The sequence below is a fragment of the Lepisma saccharinum genome, chromosome 17 (genome assembly GCF_977018435.1).
Source record: "Lepisma saccharinum chromosome 17, izLepSacc3.1, whole genome shotgun sequence".
In the NCBI taxonomy this organism is placed as follows: domain Eukaryota; kingdom Metazoa; phylum Arthropoda; class Insecta; order Zygentoma; family Lepismatidae; genus Lepisma; species Lepisma saccharinum.
The window spans coordinates 2,646,804-2,658,839 of NC_139245.1; the positions used below are offsets into that span (position 1 = coordinate 2,646,804).

General features: G+C 36.3%; 1 protein-coding gene across 1 annotated transcript; it reads left to right on the forward strand.

The window, feature by feature from the left end:
• The first annotated feature begins 625 nt into the window (after positions 1–625).
• LOC146001147 (epoxide hydrolase 4-like) lies at positions 626–11,634 on the forward strand. The gene is made up of 6 exons (XM_083138439.1): positions 626–826; positions 3,857–3,981; positions 5,068–5,180; positions 8,785–8,953; positions 10,253–10,407; positions 11,347–11,634. Exons 1-6 carry the CDS (start codon positions 653–655, stop codon positions 11,619–11,621), a joined length of 1,011 nt encoding a protein of 336 aa, XP_082994565.1. The 5' UTR covers positions 626–652; the 3' UTR covers positions 11,622–11,634.
• The last annotated feature ends 402 nt before the right edge of the window (positions 11,635–12,036 follow it).

Consider the following 12,036-nt stretch of genomic DNA (forward strand, 5'->3'; position numbering starts at 1 on the left):
CATGGAAACAGAGGGTCAATTGGTAAAAGATGTTCCGATTTCACCTTCCGATTAAAATCACAGCCTTAAACAGTGGTGACGATTTAGAGGATAGTTGCTCCCCATTTTTTTTTGCCTCGACACTATCACTATGGCCTCTTAATGCTAAGCCGTGTCTGTCAAGATAAAGTAAACTTTCCTTGCACCCCCCCCCCCCCCCCCCGTTTTTGAACCAAATTGCCGCTACTGCCTAAACATACAATTGTGAGGATATATCTATACCCCTTAAAAATATGGAGTTCAGCCCCCACCGAAAGGAATTCCTGGATACGTGCCTGACGAAAAGAGATGCCTAAACACATTTCTATCCATGCCACTGTATGGGATAACTCGCAGTAACAAATCTGCAAATTTATTCTTTTTGCAATGCAATTGATCTCCCCCCAAACCTTCCCTTTCCTTCCTATTGGAATGTGCTTAGAAAGTTTCTTGAACTATGCGATTATCTTTCATCTAGCCTTGGGCTATTTTACGTGCAACTATAAATTAAAGAAAGGTTCAGATTACGTAATGCTTTATGTAAAGCGCTTTTCTTTCATTGGAAAGAAAATAATATGTGCCTGTCGTGGAGAAGCATTCAGTTTTGAATCGCAGTGAGTCAGGTGTGGGAACCATGAATATTTTGCTACGTTTGGTGTCGATTCCTTTTATGGCGCTCGGAGCTCTTCTCAAAGTTCTTTTGGCGTGTTTCACCAAACACGACAGTAGTCGGAAGGAAGAACAACTGGATCCACCAGCCTGTTTGCGAGACCCGACCCTTGGACGACACTGTTATTTGACGTTGCAGGTAAGCCTCCCTTTGCATAGCTACTCCTTGACGAGTACCGAGCGTTGAGCATTCAGTATGTGAGGGGTGCCTATTACCAGCAGGGTAGCGATTAACTCACAAGATGTGAAAAAAAAAAATCAAGAAAACCCCAGGATATTGTAGTTACTCAATCTGAGGCAACGATGCCATATACAGTCCCTTTTATGGTCGAGGTGTCCGTGGAGCGGCGGCTAGCGCAGCGGGAAGTAAGATCGCGTCTGCCGGCAAACTGGATGCAACACCCGCGTAACTGGAACCGATAGTTATGTAATGAAATAATCTCGTGCAATTATATTGACAGTTACAATTAAAATGAGCACGTACCTTGTTACAAGAGGTCAGGCCCGTACACAGGATTTTTTGAGAGGGAGGGGAAGGCCAAGCCCGAAACCTTGGTTATATATATATACATAAAATTGTCATGAAATCATGAAATATATGTCAATTATTAAATAATTAATTAATATCATTAATTAATTAAATAATTTACTTATATATATTTATATTTATAAACATATACTATAAACAAAAATTAATTTGCTACATTTATAAACTAGCAAATTAATTCCTTTAACGACTGGTTCAAAATGTCAAAAAATTAGAAGATAAGTGAAATGTATTTAATAAGTGTTAGATATTATTTAATTATTGCTTTTTATTAAAAATGATAATTAAATGTTCATACTTTAATTGTGTTATGTTTTTATAATGGTGTAAATCTATTAATAGTCTCTCGAAAGGAAATGTTTGCTCATCAGAGTTGTAGCTCGCCCATGACGAGAATGATTTTCGCACCCCCTGCACCGAAGTTGCACCTCTACCTAGATGCAGCTGGCATACTTACGCTCTGCTTAGACATTGTAGATATTTTATGTACTTACTCTTTTCCGTTGAATCCGATGAAAAGAAAATTTAGCATTCAAGAAATGTGGCTAATAAATGGACAGTCGGTTGTGCATCCCACACCAGCAGCGTGTGTTATTGTTCACATTTGCAAAATCGATTGCAAATTAAAGATAACGAGGTGGAGGGACACAAAATGAGAAACTTTAAGAAGACATTAGTTTCGTATTAAATTAACATGTAAATGCTATGTTTTATTCCCGACGAAAGGAGGTGAGAAATGGAGGAGAAATGACAGGTCGGTCGGTTCTTTGTTATTTCTTCTTTGTATGTGTTGATGTTATTCTTAGTAAAGTATGTTTGAAGTCCAAACTAATTGCTTATCTTTGTTGCTATAACACAAACTCTTACCCTCCGAAAATTTCAATGGGGGAAAAATTTTAACAGAAGAAGATCGTTGGTGGAAAGGTGGGCGATCCCCCTTCCGCCAAGGCAATTCGTACCCTTAATGTGACCACCAACGCTATGGAATTATCGAAGAACATGTCTGAATGTGAATTAACCACAAAAACAGGACATTTTCTCATCAAGACTGCAGTTCGAGAAAAGTAAAAACAGGGAGTAAATATGGTGAACTGTCCCGAACAAATTGGAACATTTAATAGCTTGGCATAAATGGTTATAAAACTAAAATTACTAAATATAGTAGACTGCAGACTTCTGGAGTCTGCCTCTCTCCAGAGACAACCCATTCATTTATACAACAAGAGAATCTAAATTCTTGCAAAATCTTAAAAAAAGTTATCCATGTTATTTTTGTAGGTTTGCATCAAAATATTTCATGGCTCGAGGAGGGGGGGCATGCCCCCCCCCCCTGGGTACGGGCCTGCAAGAGGTGTTGGAAATTTTGTCCTCCTGCATCCACACATTTACGGCATATTTATAGGAAATTTTCACTAACAAGTTCCTCTTCCGAAATTGCTTCAATTTCTCTCCTGATATTTTCTTTCAATTTTTCTAATGCATGGTTTCAGGTTTGAAAGCTTCGTATAAATATCTCTATCATTGGCGTAGCTACGGGGTGTGCCGGGTGTGCCTAGGCACACCCTAATGGGCTGCTTTATCCAAGAGAATTAAAGACAGATATTTCAATTAGAGAGAAAATAAGAGTCAGTTTATAAGAAGTTGAAAATGTCATTACTTGGTGCAAACGTGTGCATTATCGCTGATGAAACGGGTGTCTATAGTTTTTCGATTTTTTGATGTCATTGGAGAAAGAAGATATTTACTGCATTATACTCTGTACTGCAGCGCTTTTCTTCTATACCTGTCACAAGCTGCACGTGTGAGAGAGCTTTCTCCAAGCTTACCCAAGTTAAAACTAAATTAGGAGCAACTCAGAAGCAGGATAGATTGGAAGCCCTGCTCTTGCTATTTGTGGAACAGGAAAAAGCTTAGTCTATTGATGTAAATGAAGTTTTAGAACATTGTACCTTTTGACAAACGTCTCTTGTTATAGAAGACGTGTATTTTGATGTATTTGTTTGTAACATTTATGAACATTTTGTGTGTGTGTAATTTCTATGCAATTTGATTTTTTTCTACTACATATATTCAGAAATTTTCAACAGTGTCATTTAGTGAATTTATATTCCTTTACAAACATCAGTGAAGTTAAAGAGCCAAGTAATTGTGTTGCAAAATATGCTATTAAAAAGGTACAAGACCTCATTTTATTTCTTTGTGCACATCCAAATATAAAGTTCTAGCTACGCCTATGCGCTCCAAGATTAGTTACTGAAATTTCCCCCATTGGAAATTTTCCAAGTACCACACCGTATATATGTGTATGTGTGTATATACTGTACACACACACACACACACACACACACACACACACAGGTTTAATGTGGAGATGACGAAGGGGTTCCCCATATTCAGTGGATGGAGTCATCTTCCGTAGCCCTTTGGTAGCGAGCAGTTGCATAGACCCGGTCGGGAGAGCTCGGCATTCTTTATCCTTCATTATGTTTCGATTATTTTACGTTGCTTTTGTCAATGGCCAAGAAAAAGAGCGACGACCTGGCGAAATAAATAACTGGAAAAATACAAGGAGACACCCACGCCTCCATTTTTTTTTAAAAAAAAATTTTTCATTTCTTGCAGGGCATGAGATTTCATTATGTTGAAAATGGAGACAGAAGTAAACCCCTAATATTGTGTGTGCATGGATTCCCGGAGTTTTGGTATTCCTGGAGGCATCAGCTAAGAGAATTTTCCAAGGAGTATTGGTTAGTTGTTTCTTTTACGATAGATATTATGTTTTCTGTCATAAATCCGTTAATAGGCCAAGCTATAATTAGGCAATGGAATATGCATTAGATTGTCATATATTTATTCAACCTCCATAGGTTAATCGTGTACCTTATCCAGGATTCGAACTTAAGGGACCTACAGGAGCAGCGACGTACAGCCAAGTTGGCTCAAGGTCACGGGTTCGATACCCGGTGGAGGCACAAGTAGTTCGGATCCCAAACTCTATATCCAGTCCTGATTAGCCTTACTGTGAATAAAGTGGACTTAAAATAGCAGATCAATCAATCAATCAACCAAAGTTTGTTCACCCTGTTGAAATGTAATACGCAGATTTTACAATAAAAATAAAATGAAAGTGTGTAGAAAATGATGAATACATATTTTCTTTTTCTTTGAGGATGTGGTCCACCTAAATCTTATACAACTATCCAGTAGTCCACTCACACAAGAAAGTCCGTCGCAGAGTCCGTGACTTAAAAGTGGGTTACGCTACAGGACATGACAATATGTTATATGTTTAATATTCTCCTATCATTACAGACCTCAAAAATTCGCATGTAAAAGCATAAAAAATCGCGCAGAAACATTGCCATTAAAAGTGGTTTGAAAAACTTGTAAGATTTTGATTAAAATCGTATATAAGTTTTAAAAAATCAACATGCAAACATTTTTACCAAGTGTATAAATAAAATGCATAAAAAGTTAAAAAGTCAGTATTTATATTTAAAATATTCTAAGAATAACACTTATTTCTTAAATAGGTTTATAACATGGTTATTAGTAATAATTATAATAATTCTGTCTCTTGCCATCGTAATCTATCATTTAGGGCAGTGCCACACAAGGGTTGGTTGAGGTGTCTGGCCGCCATAACCACGTTAACCTGCAATAAGACAGTTTCTACTACGTGGAATATAGGTTGACACTTTAGTATCTTCTGAAAACTTACTTACTGTTACGTACTTTGCATTTTTTTTAGTAAGCAAACGAACAACTTAAAAAATGAAAGTGGTAGCCTACATGTTCATGGGAAATCTACTTCATAAGATTTATTTCCGTAGGGTTGTCGCAGTTGATCTTCGCGGATATGGTGACTCTGATAAGCCTAAAGAAGCTGAAAACTATAAGCTCAGACTCTTAGTAGAAGACGTGAAGAACATCATCCATGGATTAGGTATGTATAGAAGTATCGTAATGAACAGCTAATATGCAATGACAGGGTGTCTACCAGTCAAGAAAGTCAAGAAAAAGTCAAGAAATCAAGAAGTAGGCAAAGAAGTCAATAAAAAGTCAAGATATTATACTTGTGGTCAAGAAATTTTGCTATCACAATGACTGATTGATTTAGGTCATTTTACTTCACTTATCTGGCCCTTTGGCCAATCGCAATTACGAGAGTATTGTATCGTATTTCAGGCCCGTAGCGAGGGGTAGGCTAGGGGGGGGGGGTTGAAGCCTGCTATCACAAACCTGCCTAGGGCGCCAATCTAGCTATAGGGCTGTAAAACCTATCCATTAGAACGTACTTTATTATTTCAACTCTGATACAATAAGCATAGGTTCTACAGTATAATACTAATACAGTACCTCAAACAATTTTTACGAATAATATTTACCAGCTTTTAAATACGGTCTTGAAAAGGCCAGAAGCGTGTCCTTGCCTGAGAAAATCTGAAGGAAAAGTGAAACATTTGACTGATAGTAAGGCATATGAAGCCTATTTAGTAGTAGTAGTACTGTATGTAGGGTTGCCAGACGTCCCGTATATACGGGATTGTCCGCTTTTTTAAAGAAATGTCCCGGTATTCCGGAAAATGTTCTCGGGACGCCCATTTGTCAGGTATTTAGCTAAAGATAACGAATTCAAATTTCAAAAATCATTTTATACATCATATTTTCTATGATGACTGTTCAGTAGACCAAAGAACGAAATCGGCTGGACTTAACAACAGGGGAAAACATATTGCAAGTTCTAGTGAATGAGAATAAGTCATGTTCTGAATTTTATAGTAATGCATTGGGAAAAAAATGTTCTTTTAAAGGACGCCAAGAATTCACTCAAATATTAATAGATTTTGCCAAAATGATAAAAATTAGGGATTAACAATGCTTTAAACAGCAATTGATTTTGTAATGTTTAAAAATGCTATAAAAATAAATTTAACTATATCCATGTCTATATAATCTGTATGTCCCGTTTTTTTTATTTTAGAAATCTGGCAACCCTAACTGTATGATATTTATTTGTATCCTTTGTAAGTACTCTGTATAATTGGATGTTTTAACATTTCTTTAGAAGAATTACAAATAGTTTTTACAAAAGAATAGAAAAATACTGCTTAAATGCAATCGTATAATAGTGATTGAATCGAATCTTATGCACATTTCCTATATCGCATCAAAGGCGTACGATAAGCAGTAAATTGTGTTTAAACCTAATTTTATAACAAAATTATTGCCAATTCAAATGATACAACTTAAAAGACAGCCTGATTGTAATATTGTTTCCGATGCTGTGGATAACTTTCCGAGAGTTCTATTCAGAGATTGTTGTACCCATGAGTAGAGTGAGATGCATAAGTATTTCCAGGCAAATTGTCCATTGCTCTTTTCATTCATTTTCTCTCTTACAGTGTACCTATTTTTAAGGAAATTTATTGTTCTGGTATTTTACATTCAGCAGACGTTCTCAACTGCTTCGTTGGCACTTTCTTTCAAATTTTGAATCAAACATTGCTTAAAACAAAACGAATGAACACGGTGATCAACAATTTGCCTGATATTATATTATTTGCGTGTCCCCAAAAAAACATGCCTTAACAATTCACATCACGAACTTTTTGATCGTCCCTCGCATGTTAGTTTGAAACTAGATTATTGCAAACAATATTAATATACTTTTTATATTACATAAGGAAATTCCCGACAGTGGAAGTCTTAACCATGATCTACACACAAGACTTTTATGGAAAAGATAAATCGTTCTTCCAAAAGGAATTTAAAATACATTCTTTCATTGAAGGTTCTGAAAGATTGAATTCTTGTACTTAGATTGTTATTACGTAAAACACTCTGATAGTTTGTATCATATTGAGGTAACACCTACCTAGACCCTAAGGTGCAATTGTACACTCTTACAAAGAGAATAAAGGGAGTGGAATTTTAATGATCCTAGTTGGAACTCAATGTCAGAGAAAGGCATGCGCGTGTGGTAGCGGAACAACTTTTTTCCTTGCCTCAGGAGGTAAAAACATTGAAGTGAAAGTGGAAACCCAATTAGTATCAATAATCGTCGCTAATTTCAAGAATGTAGGCAATCAGTGAGCACGTGGTTGCATAAATATGTTGTTCGCAAATGAACCTCTCAACAAACTTACATAAAGAACACAAAAACAATTGAAATGTATGAATTTCTATTTAGCCACGCTATAAATAAATCTGTTCACGCGATTTCGGTAACAAGTGAATCCAAATTTATCGCTTTTAACTAGGGTTGAGCCCAGTGGCGTGCCCAAGGTGGGGTTGATGGGAGTAATAAACCACTCCCGTTTGGTCCAGGATTCCTAAAGATAAAGAAAGTCAAATGCAGGAAAAAATGGCAAATGAGGACCGAAAATCCTGGGGACGCCACTGGTTGAACCGATGCCGATACCGAATTTCTTTCCGATTCCCATCGATACCGGTACCGATGTTTGAAAATTGTAACAATGAAAAGTTGTTTAAAATAAGGCAGGTGAACCAGAGATGGCCCTAGTTAAGCTTCTAGGGCAATTTACAAATCTCTAATGAGATGAATTTCTTGAAATTAAAGGAAATAACTCCTACAACCAATTAACAACGTGTACCAAGTGGAATTTTTGTAACATAGCTTGTAACTTACCAAAAACTCAATATGCTGACCAAGGCAGAAATGTATTTTGTTCTAAAACATAAACTAAACGTTGTAACTTTTTTTTTAAAACAAAAGATTACAAAATCGTTACATCTGTTCCCAAGGTGGCCCACGGCTTATAGTTGGCTTAGAAAATGATGCTTGTGCTCAAGAAAACACATTTATTCATGTTTCTTCACGTTTCTGCATCTAATTGGAGAACATTGTTGGTGTCAAACTTTTGATTGTTGACATGCATTATATACAGTAACAGCAAATAGTCGACCTCCGTGGAGGACTGTTCTGCGCAGTCCCCACGACGCCAGGGGGGTCCACAATAACTTAAATAAAATGGCTGCTGACAGCCCGAGACAGTTCGTTTTCTGCATGGTGCACCTGAGGGGGACTGGGTATATTAATGTAGTGCCATATGTTGGCTGTGTTAAATACTAATATGATTTTTCGTAACCTTTGGCTCGCCTACCTTATTGACTAATATTAGTGGATGAGCATCCAACTCCAATTAAAAACATCAATTTGCCAGAGTTAAGCTTTAAAATGTTCAAAGAATAAATCAGAATATAAAATTACTTGTTAAGTAATCACAAAATACAGTTTCTCACATAATTCTGGTACAAAATCAACGGAAAATCGAATATTGCATAATTTGACTCCGCGAAAATGTCGATAGTATAGGCCAGTATCGAAAATAAAATCTAACCGATACATTGGCATCGATATTGCCTCAGCCTTATACTTTTAACTAAACCTAGTACTCAATATTTGTGATTTTTTATTATTGTGCTCATATTTTCAGTGCAAAATAGCCAGTGTTGTATCTGGAATAACATAAATGAATAAATGATACGTTACTGCTAAGATTGTTCTTATTTGAATTGTTTTCCAGGGAGAAGTAAGTGCATTCTTCTTGCCCACGACTGGGGTGGTTTGTTGGGGTGGGATTTTCTGAGAAGATACCCAGATATGGTGGAGAAGTTTGTTATTATGAACGGACCTCCGCCAGAAGTGTACATCCAAGGCGTGTTCACCATTCCACAACAGTTCTTTACATCTCTGTAAGTAAATCAAGACTCATTATTGCAATATAGTAACAAGAGAGTAGACAATGTAGGATACAAATATATGTTATATGTAGACAGTCTTACAAACTAAGATATAGTGCATACCAAATTTTCTCAAAAAGAGAGCAGATGAAGATCGTATTTGGTCTCTTGCACTGAAAGATATGTTGCACTCAGGGTTGGTTGGGGCCTTGGGAACTATGGTTCCAGACTTAACATTCAAAGGAAAAAAAATATTTTAGGGGGCGCAAAATGGAAAGGACGACTCTGACTTAACTTCGCCTAAAAGCTACAACTGAAATTTTATACAGGGAATCAATCCTCAGGATCTTGACAGTTCGGGCCTCCATACATACATGAATCCAGGTCTGATTGAATTACTAATAGTTATGCTTTCTAATAATTGTGACTTAGTGTCAGTACTGTATGAAACTCTCCTGGTTTGCATATCCTCTGTGCAGAAATGATCCAAAGTACGTATATCAACTGACAGAAAATATACATTTTTTCTTTGCCTTCAGTAAAACATTAAGGTGCACTAAATGTATGTAAACTAGGGTGACACGAACTTAATTTGATTCACCTAGATTCCCGCCATAGGAGAAATAATGCAGAGAATGTTGCTTTTCTGCTTTTTATAGTGAAGCTGCAGCATTGCCCACATGGGACGAAACCATTTCCAAGAAACCAAAAGTGTATTTAGACTAACTATATCAATTGATGAACCTCTATCAAGTTTGCTGTAGAACTGTAGCTATGGGGGGAATACGTGTTGGGACTTTGTAATGAAGTGATCAGAAAAGTGTATCCTACAGCTGCTTGACAAACAATAAACATATCCTGATTTTCTGAGTATTGATAGTTATACAATAATAATTCGTCGTGGTGTTCTGTTATATTTAAAGCGAATGTGTATTATTTTTAATAATATTGTAGAAATACTATTCTACAATTTTGTTTGTGTATATTGACTCATTGTAAATCATCCAAAAGAACAAACAAATAAATAATGCCAATGGTCTTTTCGAACGTTTGTCTTAGTAAACTTCCTAAAGTTAAAAGAATCAAGACTTTTGTTGTAAACATGGTCGGTGAAATTAGGAGCGTAATATTTGTCCAAGATAAGGAAGTGCCGAATTCGGTTGAGGCGCCACCAAAATCAATTCTCGTCCTGGGCCCAGCCCCAGAAATCATTAACTAAAGTTCTGGTTTACTGAGACACATTTTGAATTTTGAGTACGTCCAATACTTTAACAACGGAAGCAAATTACTCTACTTTGTTCTATTTTACAGTTACACGTTTGCATTTCAATTGCCTTGGCTTGCCGAGTTCTTGATGAGAAGTTTGGATTCCATGAGTTTTGATTCGATCCTAAGAGGAGGAAAAGCTGACAGTAATATCACGGAAGAAGACGTCACAGCGTACAAATATGCATTTAAAGATCCAGGTAATTAACTACCCTTCGATAGATTGGTTTCATATGACGCCAGAGAGCCTTCGTCTGCTCAAAGGGCTCTACATAAGAATTCTTGAAATGATGTATACAGTTGAATCGCTGATTAGAAGTAATTACAGGGGAAAGTGTTCACACACATCTCGTATATGTTACCACTGACCTCAGTGACGGATTAGTGAACATAATTAGCCACGAAGGTCCTAGGTTCGAATCCTGGTTAGGCACGACTGTTTCATAAAATTTGTTCCATCACTCATTTCAAGATTCATCAATAAAATATAACAAAATATAAATATTTATTTTCCATTTTCTAAAAAAACTTGCTCACAATATTCTTATAGGTCATATCGCGACATTTGTTCATCAGCTAAATTTCATTCTGTTTTCTTTTTAAATCTCTTTCCAGAATTCTTGTCAATATCTTTCAGCGTAAAATATATGGAAAGTGGCATCTTTATAGTCGGTAACGACATTGTGTATATTATTTTTTTTATTAATCTTTATTACACACAATACACTTGAACGCATTCTTTACACAAACTTGGAGGCACGTAGTGAATCCCACTTTAAACTGTAAGTCCTGTCCCGATTAGCTCTTCTGTGCATAAAGTGAACTTGAAACATCAATTCAATCAATCAATTACACAAACTATTATGTACATCCATATAACTGTCTGAAGTTTGTTTTAAGTCTACTTTATGCACAGATAGACTAATCGGGACTGAAAATACAGTTTTAAGTGGGATCTAATATATTATGTGCTTCCACCTCCACTACATGCATCCGTATAAGCGACACATCTGATATTCCAACCAACACATCAAGACTCCGGCTATTCACTACTTTTATGCAGCATCCATCTTTTTGATATTACATATTTTTTCAATTCCGGTAATTGAAACAAAAACTTATATGCATTATTCTTACAGGTTCCTTTGTGTATGGTGTGAACTACTACAAAGAAAACGGTCCACGATTCATTTTCAGGTGGCTAAATTCAAAAAAGTCTCAGAAACGAATCACTGTGCCAGGAATGTACCTGTTTGGAGAAAAGGATTCTTACATCCATCTAGGCTTGCTGAAGAAAATGAAGAATTACTCAGACAATTTGAGAATAGAGGTTGTGAAGGGAGCAAACCACTTTGTGCAGCAAGACGATCCTCGGAATGTGAACAGGCTAATTTGGTCACTGCTGGAAAATTAAAATTTCACATCATAAACTGTCTTGATATTTATTTATGTCCTCTGTGATATGATATTTTTAAGAGAAAATTATCGCAACTATATAAAACAAAGAGACAAAAACGAAATCGATCCTTCGAGACGAGACAGAGAAATAGTTTCGGAACCGAAACTGGGGTTCGAACCAAGTGTCTCAGGAAAAATAATAATAATATGATAAAAATATCATAAATGTTTAAATTAATATGTTAATATAATTTGTAGGTCTATCCACAGTATGTAAATTAATGAATAAGTGAATAGCTACCTAAAAAGACAGTGTAATTGATTGAATTGCTGTTTAAAGTCCACTTTATGCACAGAAAGACTAATTTGGACCGGACCTTGTTACGTGCCAGAACGGCAAACACAATCAAGTCGCAAGATGAAGTAGTTCG